At 38.6% G+C, this 27,565-nt stretch overlaps 1 protein-coding gene across 2 annotated transcripts in view; it reads right to left on the reverse strand.

The window, feature by feature from the left end:
* The window catches only part of ABI3BP (ABI family member 3 binding protein), a 135,922-nt gene extending 109,083 nt beyond the window's left edge, over positions 1-26,839 (reverse strand). For both annotated transcript variants that reach the window (XM_021400077.1, XM_021400069.1), the window contains exons 1-2: positions 26,635-26,839; positions 5,074-5,253 (exon numbers count right to left, since the gene is read on the reverse strand). In XM_021400077.1, the coding sequence (XP_021255752.1) occupies positions 5,074-5,253; positions 26,635-26,713 (259 nt within the window). In that variant the 5' untranslated portion in view covers positions 26,714-26,839. The remainder of the gene's footprint in view (positions 1-5,073; positions 5,254-26,634) is intronic.

The raw sequence follows: 27,565 nt of genomic DNA on the forward strand, positions 1-27,565 counted from the left end.
TGTAGGCATTAGCAGATACGAGAAACTGTACAGCAAGATCTTTTAGCTAAATACTGCTCTAGCACACATCCCTGAATTACACTTCTTAAAATGTGTTCAAGGAAATATTAGAATTCTTCCCTTTTTATATGCAAACTTCATGCACAACTATTTGCTACAAAACAGCACATTCTCCACTTCATAATCTGCTCCAAGTAAAGGAAAGGCCAAATAATGTACGGTACAACTCTCATCTGGTTTTTTGAATGCATTTTGTTCACTTTTTTAGCCAATTGCTCTCTATTCTTACAAAATTTCCTTGTCTCCATCTAATTTTTTGCGTTCCTCCAACAGTAGCAATACATTCGAGGAGGCTGGCTTTGTTATCTTCCTAACCAAGTTAGATCAAACTAGTGCAAAAATCTCAAAGAAATATTCTTTGTGAGTTGTGAAGACTGAAGAGATTTAGATGAAAGTCTAAAGAACATTAGCTCAGAACATTTGAATGAATGGGTCTTTTCACCTTTCTTATTAGTCTGTCTGAATTTAAACTTCGATATTTTTTGACACCATCCAGTTAGCTTCCTTGACCAACAATGTCACTATCATGTAAGCTTATGAAATATCATCAGCACTAAAGAAAACACATCTTGCACCCTGATACTTCTTGGTACCAAACTTTAATGCTACCTCATCGTTGACATTTCATTTCACGTTAATTCAGACTGAACTGTCTAGCAATACATAAAGCTGCTGAAGAGTGTATTGCCAACATGAACTCATTGAAAGTTCAGGAAATCCAACAGAACTCCTTTCTTTTTTACATTCTATCTGCAGGCAGTACCTGATTCATGGATAATGTTACACAAATGCTGGCTCAGTTATTAGTTTAGTTGCAATGTAGTTTGATGGGATGGAGTTCAAGGAGACCAAGTGCCAGGTGCTGCACTTTGACCACAACAATCCAAGGCAATGCTACTGCCTTGGGGCAGAGTGTTTGGAAGAATGCTCAGAAGAAATGGACCTGGGGGCACTGGTTGACACCCAGCTAAACATGAGCCAGCAGTGTGTCCACATGGCCAACAAGACCAATCGCATCCTGGCTTGTATCAAAAATAGTACAGCCAGCAGGAGCAAGGAGATGATCGTCCCTCTTGAGTACTGTGTTCAGTTTTGGGTCCCTCACCACAAGAACGACATAAAGGCTGTGGAGACTGTTCAGAGAATGGCAATGAAGCTGGTGAGTAGTCTGGAGCACGAGTCATATTGGGAGTGGCTGAAGGAACTGGGATAGTTCAGTCTGGAAAAAAGGCTCGGGGGAGATCTTACTGTCCTCTGCAACTCTTTGAAAGGAAGTTGTGACAAGATGTGAATCCGGCTCTTCTCCCAGTTAACTAGTGATAGAACTAGAGGTAGTGGCTCAAGTCGCACCAGAGGAGGTTGTGGTTGGACATTAGGAAAAACTTATCTGAAGGAGTGGTCAGTTGCTGGAAAGGACTGCTCAGGGAAGTGATTGAGTTACCAACACCCTCAAGGTGTTCAAGAAAGTGTGCTGATGTGGTAGTAAGGAAAATGGTTTAGTGGACAACATTGGTGGTAGGTGGATGGTTGGACTAGATGATCTTGGAGGTCTTTTCCAATCTTAGTGATTCTATGATTCTATGCAAAAGAAAAAAACATATTTTAAGAACCACTCCAGTGAGGAGCTGAATATTTTAGTGGTGAACTGAAAGTGGATGTCACACTTTCTACAAAGCCATGCAATTCTCCTAGAAGTAAATCCTATGAAAGATCATATTCTCATTTATTTCAAAATATATAAATGCACATCTGTGATTTCATAAATTATTAAAACTGACTTCATGTCTAATGTTAACAGTCATAAGAATCATAGAATCATCTCAATTGGAAAAGATCTCCAAAATTATCTAGTCCAACCATCCACTTACCACCAATATTTCCCCATTAAACCATGTCCCTTGACAATTTTAATACTATCAAGTCAAGATCCACTTCTGTCTAGACTAAGGGATTCCATTCTCCCAGATCTAGTCACGTTCTCACAAAATGGTATTTTAAGGTAATGTTTCCTAATCTACTGAGAAAGCATACCTTCTGGTAACCACCACATGCCCCTGAACACCCAACTCTAATCTTTATATTTCAGCAACTAAGTCAAATTTAAAGTTGTGGTCAGCTTCAGCCTCGAAATCTATTGGGAAAGGTCTTCTATTTCCATGAACTACTAAAAGTGACAAGAGAGAAAGAAGTCTTAAATTGTGCTAGTCTTTGTCTAAACAGGCCACAATGTCTTTTGATATTTGAGATTCACTCCTTCCATACTGTTCAGAAAGAGCTGTAACCAACCACTGTTCTGAGCAGCCTGTAAATTCCATCTGTTTTCTGTAAAAGTGGGATAAGATGAAGCATGAAAGGACTGAGAGAGTTCTCGGAGTGAATGTGAATACCCTTCTACAAGCCTAGCTTGTTCTGTCATGGGGAAAAATGTTTGGAACATACCCTTGGGAAAATGCACAGTGCCACCTGAATGACTAGAATATCTAAAACATGGACTAGAAAATATTTGTGGAGTGAAATTAAAAAAAGAAACTAATACCAACAACCAAACAAAACAAGCAACAACAACAATCCTTGCTTTAATACGAAGATAGAATACCATCATCACTTGATAGGTGTCAGTAACACAAAAAGTCACCAAAGATTTTTCAACAATATGACCTAGGAGTTCTTGTACCTTTGAAAAGTATCTTGAGAATATTAGCAATGCCCTCTACAATATATTTTTTTCCAACACTCATATGAAGCAGTGTCTGATCTCTGGGTGACAGAATTAAACCTATCCACAGTTCCTAGAACTAAGAACCAAGCTGAATTTACTGCAGGATGTGCCAGCACCTGGATCCTGAAATTGTGGGAGGTGCTAGCAGTCACCACTGTCTTCCCTTTAACTCTGTTGCACATCACTCTAAAACACAGCCAAAAGCACAACAAATGTTTCTTCTTTCAGCTCAAGTTCTGTATGCCTACAGAAGCATAGCCAATGCTGCTGTTTAAGGTGCTGTTTGGTATGAATGCAATAGGAAATATGTAGTGTTCCCTGCTTCCAAATTCCCATGAACAAATATACTAAGCATATAGTAACTAAAAGCAATGTTTTTTAACAAACACACTGTTAATTGCTTTAAATAAATGTTTGCAACTTGAAGTATATACCTATTGCTGTTAGCATCTTTTATTCCTTTCCTTTCAAAGATGACGTTTTCTTCAAGTTGGAAATGCTAGTCCTTACAACAATACTACATTGCATATTGTATTTTTAGCTATTAGACATTTAGAACTTCAATCAAGTTTATTTTAACTAGAAAACCCACTGACAACTTTTATTAGCATGAGTGAATTACATTTTTGATGTTAATCTCCTTGAAAATAATTGAGAGTATTCCTCATCACTTGTGCCTTTCTCTGTCCAGATACGCTAAAGAAAAAATTTTAGTTTTAATAAAAGGGGTACATACAATAGAGTTTCTCATCTTTAGTGTTCATTACCTCAAGATTTTGATTGCTTAACTATATGCTTTAATGAACATACATACAGCTAGCCACTCTGTTGGACTGCAGAACCAAATAAAGTTATCTACAGTTCCTGTCATTGGATGTCAGTATGAAAGTTACCAAGAACCAGTACGGTCCAGCTGACATTCAACTTTTTTCATATGGTTTCACAAATCATTAGGAAGTAATGCTGCTATTAAATGGAGGGAAGTGCAAATTATCTGCATGTGACTACATTCAGGGCTTTTTCCTCTTTCCATGGATCTCAAAGTATGTGAAAAATACTAACTCACACTGTTCCTGCAATAAAACTACGCAGGTATTACTCATGCCTACCTCTACAGACAATCCAGAACATCATTTTTACTGAGCTGATTTCAAAGTTGCACATGGGATACATTAGATTCATACAGCTTAAGTGATGTTTATGAACTCAAACACTGTACTGGTGATAAAAATACAGGGAGATCCCAGAAATATCAACTCATGAAAAGGAAGAAGTCAACCTTTGGCAGAGAGATCTAATGAATGAAGGTTCTCAGTATTGCAATTATTCTATGTCTAACATCTTAGTTATCCTTTCATATTTTACAGTTCTCAGCCTGGAGCACACAACTAGAATTGCCTTGATTTACCACACTAAAAACAAGGCAGCTGTTACTTCTATGCTTATGCACGCTTTTTCTACTCTGTTTTACACCAAGGTCACTGATATTGCAATGATGAGGGCAATACAAGAACCTGGATTCATTCCAGGCTAGGGAAGATTAAAGAAAGCAATAGGAACATTCTCAGACATTGGACAAATTTTTTATAATATCATATTCTAATAAATCAAACTTTATAAAACAATTATAACTGATCCAGTTCTCCTGTTTTGCTATTCTATCGATACTGACATAATCCATAGTTAAAAAGACAGCCTAACTTACTCTTTCTTTCCTATCCCAATCAACAAGATAAGATTTCTGATGCATTTTAATCTCTTCCATACAACAACTTACAGAATTCTATTTGTAACTTCTGACACAGAACATACAGGTTATTCTGCAATATGTACAACTAGAACGTGCCCCTTCAAGAATATGCATCGTTTTGATATAAACATTTCCAGTAAAGTGAATCAATCACACAATACTTAGAACTGTTTTATTGCTGCTTCTTCTGTATGATAAAAACATAAACATCTCCCATACACATAACTGCAGATTTAGGCAAATTGTCTCACATCGTCTGTAATGAGGACAACTGAGTACATTCTTTCAGGATTAAGAATTCCCACAAGTGAAAAATCCTCAAAACAAATATAAATAGCAAGCACTTCCAAACAACAATAACTTATTTTTACTCCTTGAAGGAACACTGTTGACGGAAATTCTTCCTAAGCTAACCTTAAATGCACAAAAAAAGCCAAAGCAATACCCTGGTAAAAACCAAAATTAAGAAACCCAAAGGTTCATAATTTCATTGGTTTATTTCTACATCATGATAATAGTAGCATGGAAAAGAAAAATACTTTACCAAGTTCATTTATGTAGGTGTTTCCTTCCGAAGGTAAAGGAATGTACTGATTAGAGAAGAAGCTACTTCCATAACCCAGGACAAAACCTTCAAGTTTGGTGTTTTGGCTTGGTCGAAGATATCTCATGCAAACAGTGTCATCTGTTGCATTGATCTGAACTTTCAGACTCTGTCTTTTCACTACAGCAAGAGAAAAAAGAAGATTAAAATGTATCTTGTAATTATGTATTTAGTAGTGCTAATATTTAATATTAATATTAAAAAATTAGTATTTGGAATATGACATTATAGTGACATAAGACCATTCAATTTGTTAGATGCAAACAACCAAGCAATTGTTTGAATGTAGAGTCTCATGGCAACTCAGAAAGCAAGCTGTTATGTAAAATTGTGGTTTCCAACATGTCTACCTTTTTCCCTTATTAGTTTAAGTAATATCATTAGCAGCTTCTTCTACAATTGTAGTAGTAGAAGGGTGCATGAAGTAATCAGAAAAAATGTAAACATCTTTTCCTTTAAATATAGGAGTTAAAGCAGTACTATAGGATCCAGAGATAACAAAATTGCAAGTCAGGAGATTATTGTCTTTTGTCAGCAAAATTAAAATTCTAAGGATGCTATAGCACTAAGATAGACATATTGCAAAATTAGAGGATGAGTAGTAACTACGTCCGAATAAAAATGCTACAGCTGTTCGTTATTTATTTTCAGTTGCGTTCAGAAGGAAATGTAATTTTCTAGTTGGAATTAAATTAGCACACCTAGACTAATACATATACATTACTCAGAATTTCCAAGAAACGTTTTACAACACCGAATGTTTTGAATGTTTATGAAATTTTCATAAAAGTCACTTTTTACTTCAGGAGCTAAAACCTAAAGTAAAACACCGAGACATAAATGACTTCTCATTACACAACAGGGTAGAGCAATAACTTCTTTCTCTCTCCTGATATATCCCTCCTCCTTTCTGTCTTCTTTCCAGAGGTAAATGCAGACTGATATGCAAACTTTCTTCAGACAAGTACATACTGGTTCTCAGCAATCACTCTACTACCCTTCCTCTGGAGAAAGTACAATAACTGGAGTTACCGAGAGGCCACAGTCCCCATTTTCTGAAAATGATTTAGTAGTCGTGATGAGTACCTGCAGTTGTCTGCAAGTTGGCTGAAAAGACCTAGGCCAAACTTTTCATGCCCCTTTCCTTTATACAAAGGATACAAGCAAAACTGATGGAAAACATTTGCCTCCAATTAAACCCTTTATTTGAAGAGTGATCAAGTAAACCCATTCAGGAAACCATCCCAATGGTCAGGAAGCCATCCCAATTCTTCAAAAGCTACTTTGCCATATTCCAGGAGATGACAGAAGTTCAAGACACCTCAACTCTGCCATTTTCAGCAGTAAGGGACCATGCTAGGGAAAAGGGTAGTGGTTCCCTCCTCATCTGGGAAACAACTTCTTTTATCATTACACAGCAATTACATAAGAAATATTATCAGCAAGGATAATGCTCTCAGATATAGTGTCCTCTGTGGAGCCAGGAGTTGGACTTGGTCATCCTTGTGGGTCTCTTCCAATTGAGGATATTTTACAAAACCACTGTATATTTTAAATGAAAACACATATCCAGTTAATTTTTAAAAAAAATTGTTTTGTGACTGATTAAAGTTTTTAATACAGAAATCCAGTTATCTCATATTTGAATCAAATGCTATAAGACTTGCATCCTTTTTAGACACAAATGTTTAACAAAGACTATCCTTTCATATATGCTTCCCTCTCCACAGAGAGATGTTATAAAACAGAATTTAGGTGAGTACTTAATTTTAACAAATGTAATTTGCTATCAATCAGAGATAATAATCCTAAACTTTGATGTCATGCAGCATGCTTTATGATGTATATTAGAGGGCTTGGAAGACTGTTGATTTTTCTTCCTGTTTGGAACCTTGTTGGTATCCAAAGTTGCATGTCCTCAGTAGCTTCATATGGTGATTGTACAATCACAGAATCACCAAGGTTGGAGAAGACCTACAAGATCATCCAGTCCAACTGTCCTCCTATCACCAGCAGTTTTCACTAAACCATGTCCCTCTCAACACAACGTCTAAACATTCCTTGAACATCTCCAGGGTCAGTGACTCCACCACCTCTCTGGGCAGTCCATTCCAGTGCCTAACCCCTCTTTCAGAAAAGTAGTATTTCCTAAAGTCCAACCTGAACTTCCCCTGGCACAACTTGATGCCATACCTTCTAGTCCTATCAGTAGTTACACAAGAGTAGAGGCCAACCCACAGGTCACTACAACCTCCCTTCAGGTAGTTATAGAGAGTGATAAGGTCTCCCCTGAGCCTCCTCTTCTCCTGACTGAACAATCCCAGCTCCCTCAGCTGCTCCTCATAAGGCCTGTGCTCCAGACCCCTCACCAGCTTCGTCACCCTCCTCTGAACAAGCTCCAGGGCCTCAATGCCCTTTTTTGCAGTGAGGGGCCCAAAACTGGACACAGTACTCGAGGTGTGGCCTCACCAGAGGTGAGTACAGACGAATTATCCCTTCCTTGCTCCTGGCTGGATTCACTATTTCTGATATAAGCCAAGAGGCCCTTGGTCTTGTTGGCCACCTGGACACACTGCTGCCTCATGTTCAGCTGAGGGTGGACCAGCACCTCCAGATCCATTTCTTCTACACGGTCTTCCAGCCACTCTGCCCCAAGCCTGTAGCATCTTCTGGGGTTTTGTGGCCCAAGTGCAGGACCCAGCACTTAGCTTTGTTGAGTTTCATCCCATTGGCCTCAGCCCAGTTATTCCACCTGCCCAGATTCCTGTGAAAGGCCTTACTACCCCCAGGCAGATCGACACTTCCTGCCAACTTGGTGTCATCTGCAAACTTACTGAGGGTGCTCTCAATGCCCTCATCCAGGTCATCAAAGAACCAGCCAGTTCTTTACCCAGCAAAGAGTAGACCTGTCCAAGCCATGAGCTGCCATCTTCTCCAGGAGAATACTGTGGGAGACAGTGTCAAAGTCTTTGCTGAAGTCTAGGTAGATTCTGTCAACAGACTGTGATGTAATGGTCAGAGTTGATGGTATTTAGGGAAAATCTTTCTTTCCATCTCCTTGGTGATGGTGATCTAGTTATAATCTCAACTCCATATTATCCTTAATATATGCTCTAATAGTTAACTATCTTCTGCTCCATCTTAAGATCCTGACTACTACTTTATTCCCCTTGCTGAGAGGGATGTCTACAAGGCCACTTTTCTCCCATTTTCTTCCTTTGTTCTGAGACCCAAAGGGCAGCATGGGGCAAGGCAAATAAATGGCCTTCTTCACTTTCTTTCGCTGTATCTATTTGAAGGAAAGTAGCTGCGCTAAATCAGTAACACAAGTACCGCACTTCAGATGACTATACTGAATTCCCTTCAACGAACTCTGCATTTCAGACTCACCAAAATTGAGGGATTAATTATAATGGGTAGCTACCAGAGGCTGACTAGTTCCTGGATGTGCATGGATAGAAGTTGTGGAACCACAGCCAATGCTGACAAGGTTTGCTATCAGATGTCAAAACAGTATGGAACTACAAACTGATAATTTCAGAGGAAATCTACGGTCACTTGTACATTACAATACAAACAACTTCTACATGATGTTTTTCTCTTTTCTTCCTCTTTCTCCTTATTGATGCATAGTATAAAGTTACTTTACAAATCAAAATAAACAAGCAGGAAAAGCAATAAATCTCATTGTTAGTTTGAAGTAGTTTCTTGTATTCCATCTTACTGATTTTTAATCCTATTTCACAGAATCATTTAACAGTCCAAGCTGGAAGGAATCTTGAAAATCTTAATTATTATTGCTACCTGAATATTAGTCAACTCACATTAAATGACCCAAAGAAAGTCAGTGAGCTGCTTAGTCATTGGGTTGGACCAGGGAACCTGCCAAGAAGCATACCAGCCCTCATGTCTGCTGACAGCTTAGTCCTCTAATACCTTTCCAGAAGCGCTTGCACTATTCCAGCTCTTCACTTCTGTGCCCGCCTGTGTGCAATATACTCAGAATCATGCTCTAAGAATACAAACAGAGCAGACGACAAAGAAACCTTTTATGAGGAATGCCCATGTAGTCACTTGTGATCCATGAATAGCTGAGAGATCAGCACAGAGAGGCCTATGTAGCCAGCAGAGAGCCCAGAGCAGCATAGGCATAAGTGGTTTGATGGCAACCAGCTAGGTGAATGGGGATTACTCTCGGGAGCACATTAGCAGAAGAGGTTTCATTTGTGTTGATCTCACAGCACTTTAAACAAGCAGCAGAAGCATTCTCATTTTGAGTAGTATCATCTCCACCTTGGCCACCACTCAGGTAAACAATTATTAAGCATGATGGCGGAGACAAGAGAAGTCATAACAATTTGACTGCTGTGGTATGAATAAATTTGATTTTGAGAAAATACCCTTGACATATCATGATTTTAGAATACCTTCCTCCCTCTCCCTCCCCTCACTTCCCTGGTGAAAGAGTAGAATGATAAACCAGATTCCCTCAAATTCCAACACAAAGAAATTTTAAAAACATCTTGCAAACAGAAAAGAACACTTTCAGGCACAGAGCAAGGCAAGGTTGAATTTTTCTAACTTATATTCTGTTGTGTCAGTTTTTGGCATGCATTATTGAAACTCTGGTGTTAAGTATTTGCATTTGCGGAGTAATTCTTTCACCTTCACGCCATCGCTAAATGGAAGACTCTGAGATCGACAGCTATATCTGAAATACAATCTTTCTCTCATGGCTCGACAACAAAAATTCCATGCTGATCTGCAGGTATTCTTTTCAACAAAATTCTACTGGTGGCCAAAAGCAGTATGACAAACAGCACACAGCATATCTGAAGTAAAAGCACAACATTAACTGTATCAAACCTCGCACACCTTGCAACGTTAGAGAGAACTCTAGGTGGAAGGATGCTTTGCCTAAAAGAAAAATTTTTGAGACAGCCCAATGAAATCTGCTAGAACATGGAAACTAACCAACCACTGGTAGCTCTTCAAAAGGAAGGAAATAGCTACATATTGTTGGAAGAATCCAGCTGGGAGTACCAGCAGTTTGGGTAGATGGAAAAAAAAAAAAGACCAGCCATGAATAGACAACAGGAGCCTATTTAATGCCTTTAAAATGCAAGAGCAGCTAATAAAAATAACATATGAAATATTCAGCTGGACATTATTTGGATTTAGATTTACTGCCAATTATAAGAAGTACTGTCTTTTTCTTATCTCTTTAATTAATCATGGAGTAACAGAGGAGAAGAGGGGAGAATTCAGAAGCACTGGTACCACATCCTACTCTTAGTAGCTAGTTCTAACTTACAGCTCATATTTAGCTACAAGGAAAAACAAAGCTCTAATTTTCAATTTCTGCTTTCACAGCAAATGTTCAGACAAAGCCCTTTGGATATTCTAGCATCCCACTAAGAAATCCCAGTTGCAAAGCAGTTTGTAAAGGTAAAATAGTAACAGGTAATTATTAGGAATAGATTTTAATAATTCCATTGCTATTTAAAAACTGGAGAGAATTTAGGAGATGAATACAGAACTGGTTCACTGGACTAGCTGCACTAAAACAGTATTTGTTTAGTAATTCAGTGTTGGGGACAGCAGTATTTCCAACGTATAAAAGCAAGTAAAACTATCTAAGAGTTTTCTTCCCCTCAAAAATTTGGTTTTAGTGATACAGAACTGAATACTTTAGAATTCTGTGTCCCATGAACCCACTGCATCCTTATGGTATTGTTGGTAACAATAGCTGTGCAGTTAACACAAAGCTAGCTAGTTTGATTTTCATCTGTTTCAAGGAACATGAGAGAAATTCGGTGATGAGGTGACTGGAATTTCAATTAACTGCCTCTTTTCTGTTTCTACCCCAAACCAAAACTGTATCTTGGCCATGTCAAATAAACTGTCTTCAGCTGAAGAGCATTCTGTTTCTCTGTCCAACTTAAGAAGATACATCAACAGCTGGCTGAAAATTCATTAATTAAATAACTTAATTCATTAAGTAACTAACATTCAGAAGTAAACCTCATACAGTAACAAGCCTGAAGAATGAAGTACAAAAGGAAATAGTAACTATTTTGTATTTTAAAATAAATTTATCTGGCACCTTACATTTTGAGCTATCTATTCACCTGCTTCACTAGCAAAAACTATGCTGGGACAAGATGTTATATTTTACTTACTCTGTGATTCTAGTGGTGAACTGAACGTGTATGTGGCCTTCTGTGAACATATGCAATCTTGTTTTTCATTTTTATCCGCAGAGCTAAAAACCATGAACTCTGCCTTACAAAAGGGTGAATACAGCTGTACTGTATTACAGCAAATTTGGCTTAGTCATCAGAATTCCTTTTGCCTTACATTGAAGCTGTTTATTTTTCTCTATTTCAAAGATTTTAGAGGGCATGAATGAAAGACCTAGCACTGCCTCCCAAAGTGCTAGAAAAATGAAGCATGCCTTAAGAAAATATATTAGCACCATCTATTTGCAAGAACCACCTCACTCATTAATTCCAAATTGTTCACAGCAGTGCTTTCATTTTCCAAATCTGGTGCCATATGCACCACCAGCCAAGATCGCAATGGTAATCTAACAGTGTGCGACTTTTACTTTTGCTATTATAAATTTTTGTTTTTTTTTCTTTGGCTCCCAAACATGGACAAATATTGGTTGCTTGGCTCAAAATCAAATATAGCTTAAAATGGGAAAAGTTTAAAAATAGTTCTGTTTCTATGCAGTAGAATAAACAAGAAGCACTCCTAAGCCACAACCACAGAACGATGTAATAACTAAGGATGGAAAGGACTTCAGCACCCTCTGCTCAATGCAGACCTAATCAGATCAGGTTGTTCAGGGCTATGTCCATCTGAGTCTTAAAGACCTCTAAAGACATAGTTTCCAGAACTTTTTTGGGCAGCCTGCTCCAGTATATATCACTCTTGCAGTAAAAATAATAATAAAAGCAAAAATAAATAAATCCTAATATCTAATAATCCTAATATCCTGCTGGAAACAGAAACAGGAGTCAAACTTCTGAAAAATTCCTTAGACAGAGGCCTGACAACCTGTCTCTGACTTGTCATATGATACTGCTTAATTTTTCTTTTAAATTTTAGGAAATTCCACTCATTTAATTTTTCAGTCTGTAAACTTATTTCTGTTTAAAGGTAAAATGTGTGTTAAAGGTAAAATGTGTTAAGCTAAATATTTAGCTTAACTAAAATTCATCATTGAACAATTTAACATTTTTAAAAGTTAAGGACAGAACAAAGCCCGATCTATCACTTTCTGTGGATAGCTCTCCCCAAACGTCTTTCATGTTGAATCATTTTCAACAGGCATTATTTAGAATCAATAGCATAACACCCACAAAACTTAGAAGGTCTTTATTTGTCCACGGGAAAACAAACAAAACAAAATCCTCCACCTTTTTAATGAACCTCAAGTCCTTATTTCAATTTAGATTCAATTTCAGGCACAAACTGGAACACAGGAAGCTCCCTCTGAACATCAGAAAGAACTTCCTTACCGTGAGGGTGACAGAGCACTGGCACAGGCTGCCCAGAGAGGTGGTGGAGTTTCCTTCTCTGGAGATATTGAACATCTGCCTGGATGCCTACCTGTGTGACCTGCTGTAGAGAACCTACTTCAGCAGGGGAGTTGGACTGGATGATCTCCAAAGGTCCCTTCCAACCACTACAGTTCTGTGATTCCAGATCACTTATTCATACTGGGATGGAGCTTGATTTGGACTTCATAATATGATCTCCAGAGTACTGTTCCTCTGACTTTATTCTAAGAACTGGATGTTTGTTGTTGTTTTTTCCATACTGGCCTGGTGCGTCTTTTTCTGGGCTGATGCAACTCCACCTAGACTGTGCTGACGAGACAGTGACTACATCTTGCCCAAAAAAGCTGGTCTTTCCCATCCTGGCTCCTCTCCTTTCCAGGAAAATGGGTCCAAGCCATCTCCACCCAGGCTAGGCTATGAGGAAAACTGTATCTTGGCCAAAGAACCCGACAGATTCTGCATAAACTCAACAAATGAATGCAGAAGACTGCTGGGAGGAAGGAAAGACTCCCAGCTGTTCTAGGTCTAACTCCTTTTTAAGCCTCAAAGAACACTAGTTAATGCAAATAGTCATGCAAGATAGTTATTTAGAGCCAGTCAGATAAATAAAAACATGAGCGTTCTCTAACAACTCCTCCATAGGGATAGCTCAGCAAGATATTATGAGCTTAAGTAGGTGAGGGATTCAGATACTGTTGGTCTCACAACAGTACCACACAGGACCACAAATTAGAAACAAATTGATGTAACCAGCATAAAAACTGTGGACCTTAGTGCAACACACTTCTTAAAAGCCTGCTCCTTGGTGGGCTGAGCTTACCATTACCACTGGCATCACCTATTCATTGGCAGGCAGTGGTTACCATTACCACTGCCTTCATTCTCTTTTCATCTAAGCAAATCACTGTATTTTTGAAGAATCAAAAACCAAAGGCTTAATGAAAACAGTATTTGGAGCTATAACTGCAGATATCACACTGTAATCCACATTGTTATCATTCATTACTAAATGCACTGATAATCTGCTATGTGGATTGACATGTACTTAGATTGCAGTGAGATTCCCACAATGCAGCATTTGTTTTGAAGTCTGTTCCTTAGGTGTGATTTCTATATGTTATATCAGAACATATTTTCTTTTTTCAGTATGTACCTTTTGAGTTGATTTGCTGTGTGTTTATTCATTTGGGGATCTCTTAAAACACAGATCAATGGAGAAGATTTAAAAAATGAATGTAAAATATCTGATGGATAGAAAGTATCTTTTCTACTGTCTTTTCATAGCTTTCTCTCATAGCTTCATTTTGCCTCTTTTCATGCATCAGATGTTTACTTTTTTAAGGGCAAGATGCTTAAAGTTAGTAGTTTCTAGACAGCTAGTAGTGTTTGCAAACTAACATAGTAAATTTGACAACAGTAGGTATTGTTAACACTCAAGATGTAAACTAACTTATTAGGATCACCAATAAGTCTAGGTACGCTTCCCTCCTGTAAATTTGAAAACTTGCTAACCAGTCCTTTTATGCACAGGCCTTCACATCTCAGTGATCTCTTATCAATGATTAGGCAGCACACGCGAACCACTCCTTTTAAATAGGGCACTACAGTATGTATTTAGTATGGCCTCAAGTTGCACCAGGGGAGATTCAAGTTGGAAGTTAGGAAATACTACTTCTCCAAGAGAGTGGTCAGGTGCTGGAACGGGCTGCCCAGGGAGGTGGTGGAGTCACCGTCCCCAGCGGTGTTCAAGAAAAATTTAGACGTTGTGTTGAGTGACATGGTTTAGTGGGAAATATTGGTGGTAGGTAGATGGTTGGATCTAAGAGGTCTTCTCCAACCTTGGTGATTCTATGAATCAACTTGACAAAATCCAGAAGCCAATGACTAGAGTATGTTACCCAAGAAAAAAAGGCCTGAGTAAATATGAGCTTTCTCACCTAGAGGAAAAGAGTGTAGCTAGAATGTTATGTACATAAAGAAAGAGACAAAAAACTGAGAGAAAAGCAGAAAAATTTCTGGTACATATCTGTAAAAAGCAGAAGCAATTGACACAAACTGTAGCAAGAAACTGACAAACACAGTGAAGCTCTCCAACAATCTCAGGAGTAAGCACAAGAGAGACAAAGTGATTTCACAAAGGCCACTTCAGCTATGAGTTTCTTTGCAGAATCAGGTCATTTTCCCGTTGAAGGGTACAGGTTTTTCTCCTGCACCCCTAAATATGTACCTCAAGAAGTGCTACTCTCTCCAGTGAATTCCAATAGCCTACTTCCTATCTCTCACATATAGATATTGAAAATCCAGTACGGCATGTTATCTTCAGTAAACAGATAAGCCAAAAAGAAGCACCAGGGAGAGGCAAGATCCCTCTGTAATGTAAGAACAGAAAAATATCACACTACAATTGCTTGAGGAATGGCAGAAAAGAGCATCCAAGAGATGAACTGTTCGGCCTAACCTCAACTACCTGAAAAGTATGGAACAAATGGTCAGATCTCAGCACATAGAGAACGAGGAGATTGAGAAGAGCCAACACAAATTTACCACGGCCAGACTGTGTCTGACCAATACTGCTGCCTTCTGTAATCCTATTACTGGCTTTGTGTGCAAGATAAAAGTAGTGAATGCCATTTTCTTTGACTTAGCAAAGCTTTAGACACAACCTCCGCAAGCATCCTTGCAGCCAAACAGAAGAAGGGAACGCTACAGGGGTTGAATGTAAGGTGGATGGAAAACTGGTCTCAAAGAGTAGCAGCCAGTAGTTAGAAGTCCAAAGCCCTCCCTTGATACTCTTTCTGGTTCTCAAGCAATATCCACAGCAGTTCCTAAATTAATTTCAGTGGAGGAGAATGTCTTTTGATTTGTGAACACTTAGCACAGAATTTGGGTCAGGCAAGTAAAATAAGATGGGTTGCACATAATGATCTGCTTCCAAATTTAATGGAGACTAACTAGTTTGAGACGCCCACTCAGAAACAGGTGCCTACCAACCTACGTTCTCAAATCAACTTTACAGAAAGACAGCACAATACACAAGACAGACACTACTGCACTCCTGGTGCATCTGTGAGTTCAGGTTTGTTCCTCTGTTCAGTTTTAATACTTCAGTAAATATACTTCTGCCTACCTCTTGAGAAACACAATCCAGTCAGTAGTCTTTGTCAGAAGTTCTTTTAAGAATGAATAAAAGGTATTTAAAATCAGGTTACATAAATAGAAACAAGTTTTTCCTTACAAAGTGATGTAATAATCTGTTTCTATTAGAAACAGCTAGAAAGAGAAAAGTACGATTTGTCTGTTACATTGAAATTGTGCATCTAGAGACCAGATCCATGGCAGCACAAGACATTTAACAATTCTTAAATGTATGCAATCTTATAAAAATATCCTTCCTAGTTTAGTACTGTCTAATGAGATTTATTTTCTATTTATAAATTGTTCATTATGTTGTGCAAAGCTGAAATAAGCCTCTCTGTAATAGCATGTAGCAAAATGATGAAAACTGAAAGGTATCATACATTTTCAGAAATCATGATGGCTCTTAACTTCCAGCACTGCAGCCATCACATGATCATGCTAAGTATCTGAATTTTCTGCTCAAAATCTTCTAATATCCAGGATATACAGGACTGCAAATAGTGAAAATATTAAAAGCTTTGGATATGTAGTTGGCAAAAGCATTTGCAATATTTTGTGTTCTAACTTTGGAGTAAGTTCCCTACTTCTCAGAGCAGGCAGCTGATAAAGCAATTAAATATCTGAAGTGTGCATCATAAGTGTAGGTTTTCCTGTATATCACATGCTAAACTCCAAAAGAATTATCAAACTTATCAGTTACAATAACAAAACAACAACCAAACATGAAATGCTAGTAACGCTTTGAGGGCCGTAATTTGTTCTTCTCAATTCTATCAGCAAAGCTTTTAACAATGTGTTTCCTTTTAGTTTAGAAAGCTCTAGACACACACACACACAATAATAATAATAATAATAATGCACATGCTCAGAATTTCCAATAGAGCAGTGATAATAAAGTTAATAAAGTGTTTTTACTTCTGCTCTGGGTCTCCAAACTGAACATTCTCACACGTCATAGACACTAGCTGAATACAGCTGAGTCCTATAAGGACTGATTCCAAATGCATACAGTTTTTCCAGATGGAAAATGTATCTCATCGTGGATCACTAGATGAGGTGAATCTCAAGACTGATGTTCTGGCTTCTTTTTTTAAAAAACAAAACAAAACAAAAAACAAATTGAGAAAGATCACAGGTGATTCTCTTCTTCTGCAGTTAAACATTCTGAGTTGCAATGACAGGAAAGCTTCTACAGCTCGAGAAAATGTCTCCAGAAAGAAGCAACAGAATTCCTCTATGTTTCTGAGTGTGAGGACAGAAACCATTAACAAGGTAAATATTTATGATTTTTGGGGCAGGATACGGGCATGTGCTCAGAACCATCAGCTGTAGAATTTGTGCATTATTGACTTTACATTTTTACTGGTTCTTCACTCAGAAATGTATCCAATTGTTTGTGGCAAATTTACTCTGTGTAGAAGTTTATGTCTCTTTCATCACTGACCTTGAGACCTAGTGCAGAGTAGATTACATTAATTCCCAAGGAATATTCTCTGATTTAAGAGCTTATAAAGTACATAGTGTTTCATGACTTTACAGTGCATAGGTTTTAAAATACAAGATGATCTTTCCCATGCCACTTTTGTTTGATGTCTGACAAATGGTTTAAACTCTACAAAAGCAAATTAAAAATAAATAAATAAATGGACAAGAAAACACCTACAAACCTAGAAAAGCCAGGCCATAGGAAGGAAACCAACAAATATTCACAGTGCCTGAGATTTCTAAACTGAAACTGAGCATGACTAACAGTATCTATTTCCTTTGACTGAGCATCTATAATTTCTCCTCAGCCTTAATACTATGAATGACCTTACATGCTCTTTAAGTAACTACACTGATAGCATATGATGCTCGTCGCAAGTTTCTGTAAGTATTTCCAAGTGAGAAAGGAGCACAATAAACATTTATTATCTTATTTAGAAGCAGTTGGTAGCTAGAACTAAACAGTACAGGAAGATTGATAAAAGCCTGGAAGAGTAAAGCAAATATTTTTTCCTGCAATATACTTACCAAAAGTGACCTAGACTAGCCAAAAGAAATGCTGAAGAGATGACAGAATCACAGGCGTTGGAAGGGACCTCAAGGGATCATTGAGTCCAACCCCCCTGCTAAAGCAGGTTCCCTACAACAGATTGCACAGGTAGACATCCAGATGGGCCTTGTATATCTCTGCAGAAGGAGACTCCACAACCTCTCCAGGCAACCTGTTCCAGTGCTCTGTCACCCTTGTCATAAAGAAGTTCTTCTGCATGTTTGTATGGAACTTCCTGCGTTCAAGTTTTAAGCCACTGAGAAGAGCCTGGCCTTATCCATTTTCCTCACACCTCCCTTTAGTTATTTATAAACATTAATCAGTTCCCCCCCTTCAGTCTTCTTTTCTCCAGGCTGAACAGACCCAGGTTACTCAGCCTGTCCTCATACAGGAGATGCTCCAGGCCCTTTATCATCTTTGTCTCCCTTCAGTGGACTCTTTCTAAGAGGTCCCTGTCATTTTTGAACTGTAGAGCCCAGAAATGGACACAGTATTCTAAACGTGGACTCATCAGGGCAGAGTAGAGGAGGAGGATCACCTCCCTTGACCTTATTTAATGCACCCGAGTATACCATTGGCCTTCTTGGCCACAAGGGCACACTGCTGGCTCATGACGAACCTGTTGCCCACCATGATGCCCAGATCCTCTGCAGAGCTCCTCTCTAGCAGGTCAGCCTCTAACCTGTACTGATATATGCAGTTATTCTTCCCCAGGTGCAAGACTCCTCATTCACTCTTGTTAAATCTCATCAGGTTCCTCCCTGCAGTGTTAATGCTTGTAATTTTTTCATAGCATAGCTAAAATCAAGTAATGGGCTGCCTGCATACTGCAATATCATTATCAAGTTCATAACAGTAAGCGTCTGTTGTCAAGCTTTACGACAAAGGATGGAGACCTGATGCCAGCTGAACACACAATCCCCTCCCCTTTACCTAAGACAGTTCTTAATCAGCCTAAGAGAATTCATGCTTCCCATACCCAAATGAAGCCATTTCTCTAACCATATAACACACACGCACAAGCATACACTGCTCTATGAATAAAGAACAGTACAGTGCCACTTAATCCACCCACCTCAGCGTTTGTGTAAGCCAGAGATAATGGAACTCAGCCAAAATTTCCTGGTCAGACAATAGTTTTCTCTCTGTTTTTGCATCCCGCAACTCAAATTCTTAATAATTTTCAGACTATTGCACCCATGCCTTTCATTTTCAGCATATGCTCGGACATGTTGTGCAGACACATTGAGATTTAGAAAGAAAACTGATAAGCGATATGGCCTGAAGTCTTGCATTTTTTTCATTGTGCATTTCTCTTGTTCATGTACAGGCTTGATCTATGGTAATGACAGAATCATTACAAAGTAAGAAAAACAACATTTCAGTTTTACATATAGCTTTACATATTTGTATTATTGAATGAAGCATAACTCTGTGTTCTAAAATGTTTCCAGACTTATACATCATAGAAAGAAAAATTAATGTGAATAATAAATGTAGAGCAGTGGCAAGGAGCTGACAAAAGGAGAACTTTTTTTCCCCTCTTCAAGCTCAAAAATAACATTATCCCCCACACACTTCAGTACTCTAAAATTGGCCAGGCTCCCAAAGCATTAATTATGTAAACTCACACCAAGCACTCTGTGGCCATTTATAGATTTATGAACTGATGCCACAACTGGTTTTGATAGGAGAGAATACTACAGCTTCTAACTGCTTCATTGAATTATGCTTTTCCTGAGCAGATTTCAAGAATAATGTAAAACATTAGGAGTATACAAAAAACGCAGAAGTAACACTATAAATTCCCTCCCACTTTGAGAATCCATTTTGCTCTGGCTTGAATGAAGCCCTGCATGCCCAACTTCAGCATATCCAGCACCTCCAATAGCTAGTGTCCCAACTCTTCACCTGTATTTTTTCCAGTAACTCTGAAGTAGTGAAGATTCTGAATTGACATTCCTACTGTAATCATCCTTATGTAACCTAGTTTGCATATCCTCAAGTTATGATTATGTCACTTGGTTAAGCAATGAGCTCAAAAGCACTGAATTCTGGTGGCCAAAGTACCATCACAACTTCAACAGTAGAAATTCAGCTGATGGTTCAAAACTTGACCTGTTTCTGATTTACCTTGCCACATCTCACACTGATTTGCTCAAGTGGGGAGGATTAGGGTTGATTTGGTCAAAGTGTAATGACACAATCAGTACATTTTGAGGGACTGGTCTGGTCCTTGCCTGAACAAAGGCTTGATTCCTGCCAGAAGTCATTTTTATGAACACTATCCTCAATGCAAAATAAGATAAAAACATTTTCCTAAAGCAAACTCATAGAACATACAAGCTAGTCTGTATTGCAGAAAACCTAGTTTCTAAGCAATGGCATTTGAACTAAGGTGTGCCAGGAAAGCTTGGGTAGCACCTGATCTGCTTCTGGCTGCCCTCTTTCACTACAGATTGGACTCTTTTCCTTACAGTGTCCTGTTTAGAGCCACTGCCTTTTCAGAACACCAATGCCGGTCTTTCTCCATAGAAAGTCTAAAAGGACACTGTTGCAGTCTATGCCTGGGAGCATCTCAGACCATCTCCCACAGAAAGCCAAAGTTTAGAACACTCGACACCACAGAAGTATTCAGCTCACCACCACTTTCAAGTCTGCACTTGAATTTCCCCAAGGAAGAGAAATCCACTAGGACCTGCATAAACAGTTCTGACTGGCAGGTTACTGCTAGCCATTTGTTCCCCCTGGAGCAGACAGTTTTGTTTGCACATGCAATGTGTAGCGCACACCTGGTAAGCCCAAAAGCTCCAAAACATCAGACCCAGTGACCATTCATCAGCAGATACACAGACTGATGTATGTAGCCACTGTATCCAAAGGTAGGTCTGGCCAAACAGCAGTGGTATCATTTAGCTTACAGACTCCCCTCAAGCGAGTCATATAGCTTGCCTGGCTCAAATAGCTAGATACAAAAGATGGCATGAAAAATACATTGAAACATAACAGTATGAAAGAGACACTTGGGAATTTGAAAATCAAAGTGAAGAAGTGGAGGGTTATACAGATCACCCAGCACTGAGATCATTTTAGAGGCATTCATATGTTCTGGAATTTAATCCTGGCAGAACCCACCCACATCTATCATTGTCACATCACTGCTAGTGCCAGCATAAAAATGGAAATCTGGTATTACAGATTATCTTTGGACTTGGAAGTTTGACACTCAGTACCAAGTTTTGATATATTTTCATGCAATCCTAGAACTCAACTGTCTGTATGGTAAGTTATCTTTGATTTAATGATCAGCTACAATGCCAGAATTCTTATGTGCTGTTTTCACTTTCAGCAAAGGAGGATACAAATTTGCCATGACATCTCTACTGACTGAAAATCCTAGTTACTAAGTTACACCAGATAAGGAATTCCTTTGGGATTTCTCAAAAGACTTTATTGTCACGATGCACCATTAAACATAACAGAACTATTTCACACAAATCTGATCATGAGTACATGCCTCACTAGAATGAAAATCTGGTTATCAGATTGATTCCTCTGTTCCCTATAGAGCAGTAGGGAGTTCAGCAGGTTGTGACTTGGAGTGTAAAGAGATGCAGTGGAATTTAAGATTGCTTATCATGGCAGACCTTCCCTCTTAACAGAATACTACCACTCATTTTAAAAATAACTGAAGATGAAAATATTTGACATTTCTCTTTCCAGACACTAAAAATAAATGGAAGAAAATCAGTTGTTTTGTCTGAACTGGTTCTTCGTCATTACAGTATGTTTTCTGAAGGTTGAAGCATTGTGTATTTTGAAAAACAGTCTCCGGAAAAATGGTTTGTAAACTGCAGAGAAAGAAACATATGAGAAGCATCTTTTCACTCTTCTTGAAATATTTTGACTCAACAGCTTCCTTACATGTTCAAATAAACAAATTTCAATTCTTTTCCTATGTGACAATTTCTGTTCTTCTACCCTACAGCTGCCAGAGGGGTGCTGTTTAGTTGCAATGTGGCACAAAAGTTTAAAAATTAACTTGGCTGATGTAGTACAGTGACTATGATGCATTGTAATAACTCAACATTGTTTTAACTGCTTGACACCAGTAAGTAAAAACACATGCTGTTCAATCTCTGGTTAGGAAGAAGTATTACATAACATAGCACGGGCAACAAATTTAGCAATGAATAAAATTAGCCCATTCCTTTCACAAGTGTCAATGGTAAGTTTGGAACTGTAGTGTAAATACAGTGTTCTCTCGAAAGGATGTCAGTTACACTTACCATAAAAACAAATCTTAGCTGGTGGTTATCTGCAATATTTTCTAACATTTCTGTATACTTACTAAACAAAATGATAAAGTAGAACCGTTATTTTTCCCACTTATCCCCACAGCAGACAACTGCAGAAACAAAGTTTTGCATCGGGTTGTCCCTATGTAGGTCTGTAAATCGGGATTTTTCACATGATCCCATGAGGCATCTCAAGTCTATTCCTTTCCTCCTTAGAATGCAGCAACAAGGAAGGAGGTGAATTAAGGTTTCCCTAGTGTTTCCTGGAAAGCAGAACAGGACGGGCCTGACTCCTGGAAAGTGGAACAAGGATGGGCCTGAATTCCAGTCTACCTGATGACTAATTCAAATAGTAGGAAAGCCACGGAGGTCAGAAACATGGCAAAATAAATAAATGAATAAGACTCTTCTTTTCTGAAAAAGTTTTAAAGTTAGAAGTTTATAAAAAGGGATCAACTCCAAATTCTTTTCAGCTCTAACAAAGGAAAACAGGACATGAAGATATACAAAAACTATCAGAAACAGATTATAGTGAAAAAGCGCAGTTCTATGCACATCTGTGTTGTAACTGGAAAGTCAACTGGCAAAGTCAAAACCATGAAATGCTGTTTTACCAAACACTAAGAACTTGTTCCACAACTGTTGCCTTAAACAACATCTGTGTCAGATCCAGCTGGAACGATACCAGTGAAACACAGTTTACAAGGCAGTACAATCTTGAGGATTATGTCCTGTAAGTCGTTTATTCTTGATTCTATGGCTTCGCTTTTTTTCATTTCCCCCTCAAATTCAGGATGCTCTGCTTACTAATTCATCCTTTAAAGGTAAGACTTTTTCATTGTACTCAGTTCCTGTTTAGAAAGGCCATACTGTCTTCATCAAGGAAGAAACATTAATGTTTCATGGAATCATAAAACTCATAGAAAGTATGACAAATTATAACTCTGACACCTATGTACCACAAGTGTTTCCTCCTATGAATCATTCGCATCAATAAAATATTCCAAGTATAACAGTGTTGAAGTGGAGCATTACACATTAGATGGCACTGGCATAGTGGAATAAAAGAAGAGATAACATCAAGTCAAAAATGTCCAACCCTCTTATTTCCTGATGAAACACAAAACTCTAGAAGTGAGATAAAGCTGAAGGAACAGTATCTCAAATACTTGACAAAAGAAGGTCTCTAATAAGTGCCAGCATTTCCTGCTCTGCCATTCTGTGACCCCACACAGAGTGCACTTCTGTGGACTACAGAACTTTTTCAGCAGCTTTAAAACAAATGTAGTAGTAAAAAAGGTATTGCCTTCACAGCAAAACATAATTCCCACCAACCTTCCCTCTTCAGTAAACCTGTACTTACACCTGCAAAACCTGACAATAGATAGTCTGAATTGTGACACAGCTTATAACCATCTGATCATTTGTCATTTGGTACAGCAAATGTGACAAAGTATTGCCAGATAAATAATGTTAATCTGTACTGAGGGCACTATAATGGGACCAGATATACATAAAGGCCTATTATCTAAGTAAACAATGTAGAATACATAGAAGCATCATAAAGTTTCCATGGGACATTGCGGCACTCATCCACAGCTGCACTCAGTGCAGGAAGTGAGGCCACACTGTGCAGAGCAGAGCAGGACAACCCCTCTGCACAGCTGGCAGAACTGGGCCTGATGCACCCCAGGGTACGGTTGGCCCTTTGGGCTGCCAGGGCACACTGCTGGCTCGCATTCAACTTGCCAACAGCCAGAGCCCCCAGTTCCCCTTCTATGAGACTGTTCCCCAGCCTCACTTCCCCAGTTTGTGCATGGATCCAGGGTCGCCCAGTCACAGGTGCAGAATCCAGCACTTGCTTTTGTTGACCTTGAAGTGACTGGTGATTGCCCAGCCCTCTGAGTCAAAGTAATTAAAGAAATGATTTATTGATAGAGAATATTTGAGAAGAGCAACAACACTTCCTTTGTCATTCTACTCAAACTCATGCTTGCAGAGGTGAAAGCAAAAATATATATATTTGGTGTGGTGAACCACACGTGTTCCAGCCTCCTGAACAGCACATCCTCACAAAATCTCTGCAGTAGTTCTGAAAGTCATTGACATCTGAAGGGTGTACTGGCACCATTCCTTTGCAGCTGCGGGAGGCAAGATGTTCTTTCCACCTTCTATCACTAAAAGGAAATCCCAGTCCACAAGACCAGAGATCACTGTGTTTCACCTCCTGGAGAGATTGAGTACAAGCATCCCAAAGCAAAATTAAGAATGAAAAGAGAACTTGTTCATGGAATATGGACATCGTGGCAAAGCAAATTCAGCTAGATTATTCCCCTCAAGTTATCAAGTTGACTCCGCTGGTCCCTGTCGAGCAGAAGGGACTGTGGAGCCTTGGTTAAGTAGCTTGTAACTTGAAGAGAAAAGGAGCTCAGTGCATTTTACAGAATACTACCGCTCATTCTAAAATTAGCTAAAGATCAAAATATACTCTTTGATTAGGAAAACATTCTGTATGTTCTGTCAAACAGAAGAGTATTGTAGACAAAGACAATTCTTTGCACATTGACAGGCAACAGGTAGGTACTAACATAGTTGTTTTTTTCCAGCACAGTCCAGTGTAAATATTAACCCGAGGTGCAGTTGCAAAAAAGATAGATAGGCTGACATTTTAACAATGCAATGGGAGAATCATGAAGACATTTGAGCTGGAAGGGACCCTTAAAGGTCAACCAGTTGAGCTCCCCTGCAATGAAGAGGGATATCTACGGTTTGATCAGGTTGCTCATTGTCCCCCCAGCCTGACATTGAATGTCGCCAAGGACAGGGCACCCACCACCTCTCTGGGCAACCTGTGCCCGTGCCTCACCACCCTTTGAAGAACTATTTCACTGACTTGAAATGAAGTTTCCACCTGCAGCTGTATGCACTTGGCAAACAGAACTTCACTTCTGCAATGTTATTTTAGGACAGTAAAAAAAAAATTGTATCCCAGAATTAATCTTCCTCTAACGGCAGTGGATCGGTAGCTTTGTCACTTTGTCTGTGAATCTGTCTAATTCACAGTTACAGTAAATTTACAGCCATCATTCTATGGTAGTGAGCAGAATATGAAGTGAAACTATTTAAAAAGACAAATACCAGAAAATTCTCTTCCTTCAAAACTGGCAATACATACAAGGTTTCTCTCTGCCCAGTACAATCCTCTGCTATAAGAACTGCTACAATAGTTTACTTACAGATGGCTTTTTGGATAAAGCTCATGCCTTGCAGTCAGTTCAACATGAAATGACAACAGTATCGACTGCTCACAGTTCATTACTCCACATTAACAGTATGCAGAAAACTCCACATTGAGTCCAGAAGATGAGTTTTAAAAGAAATCACTTTCAAAAGAGCACCACAAGAAAAAAAAGAAAAAACCTAAAAATTAAAGGATGGGGGGAGAAGGAGCATGAAAATCATCTCTCTTCTCCCCAGAATTTTTAGGTTCCCCACCAATGAATCAGAATCTCATAGGAAGCCCTAAGAGTGCTGATTTCTTACTGAACATTGTCATAAGGAACTAAATCACATCTTCCTTTTAAACTGTTCCTGGTTGCAGCATACTGCAGATGTGAAATCCATTACAAAGCACAGTGCACTGAGGCAAGCACTTCTACAAAGCAAGAGCAATACGTGCAGTACAGAAACAGTTGTGAAAGTGCTGCTTAATGCCAAGGTACTACAAAGTGTTTTACGATCTAGATACAAAAATATTTTCATTTTATGCTAAGACTGTCCTTTCTGCAGCAATAAATACTAGTAAATGACAATGTTACATGGTTTTCATTAGCAAAGAAGATAAAGGATCCCTACCATCTCTGTAAAACTATTGCACCTCCAGACACCAGGAGAGAGGAATAGTTAAATATTCTCAAAGGTCTGGAGGATATATTTTTCTTGTGGAAAGAAAGGTTTGAAATATAATTGCTTTTAATAAATCATAGTTTTTCTCTCTCAAAATGCATGCAACCTAACCCATAAAAGTAATTTCCTATTCAAATGTTAACAACGGATATAAATGGAAAGCATAAAAGTTATTTCAAGACAGAGCTGAAATCATCTGCCAGCAGCACAGAGTGTTTTCTTGAGGCACATTTTCTTTAAGATCCTACACCAGAAACCTACAGAACACTGTTCAAATCAGAGAGTTATGCTGTTTCATGGTACTTCTCACAGAGTTACAAGATAAAATAAAAACAATTTCTAATTGTTTTATTCGAGAGCTTTAAAGTTACTCTCTGGTGCTTGGACCTTGCCCTGTTGACTGATCTTCTTTACCTTTTCAATTATCTTAATCTTTCCTATCTTGTTGAAAGCAAATTTCCATGGAAAACATAAACATTAAAAAGAAACAAACAAAAACCCCACAACAGAAGAAAAACAAACAAAACCCCAGAAAGTTGTCATAGCTACTTGCCTCTTGGCAATTTCTGAGCACTTCCCAGGTTTACTGCAATATATCCACAGAAAAGGAGAAGGACCAGTCTTGGCATCATGGTTACAAACCCAACCTCGCACCGTGAATGATTCTGACAGGTATCACACCAAAGTACTGCAGCTGCATTTAAGGGAACGGTTCTCTCTGTGACAAGAGGCAGCAACTCTTTGACACAAGCGTAGTTCACACAGTGGGAGGAGACAGGATGACATCATTCACTCCCACTGGAAAAGGAGAATTAGCAGTGAAAAAAAAAGATTATTAGGCTCCCCCTACAAACATCTTTTTTTTTTTTTCTCCACAAGGTCCTTCCACCTCAAGTGATCAGTCAAGAGTCTGTTCTTTAAATTTCACACAAACAAAATCAGACACTTCAACACCTCTATTAACTGAAAACTGTTCCATGAAATATTTTTACTGCTTTATCCAAGAAAACTGGACTTAACCTGCAAAATTAACATTCACAATGCTCACACAGCTGCTGTTCTACTGAACTCAACATTTTTGTAATCTCAAGATTTTGCTTATGATTTCTAGACTTGGCTTTCCTTCATGCAAAATTAATACCACTTACGCTTGACATAATATTATAAATAGGCAAGATAAATATTTATTCAGTGAAAGATTTGTGTTTTCAAAACTAAATGTTCTTTTTCATACATGATTTGTCACTTCAAAAGCAATTTATATTTTCTCCTTTGTACATGGCTGTTGAGTCACTAGGAACAATGCTCAGTAGAAGCAAAAAGGCAGTGCATCTTCCAGAAGTCAGACCCTCTTATTAACTACATAATTGTAAATGTAAAAGAAATTCCATTAATTAATTCCACTAAAATCTGTTTCACTCCACAGTGAGCCAACTAAGCATAACATTTGGTCCTGCCCATAACTGAGAGGGTGGGAAGAAAAG

Source organism: Numida meleagris, chromosome 1 (genome assembly GCF_002078875.1).
Source record: "Numida meleagris isolate 19003 breed g44 Domestic line chromosome 1, NumMel1.0, whole genome shotgun sequence".
NCBI classification, from domain to species: Eukaryota; Metazoa; Chordata; class Aves; order Galliformes; family Numididae; genus Numida; species Numida meleagris.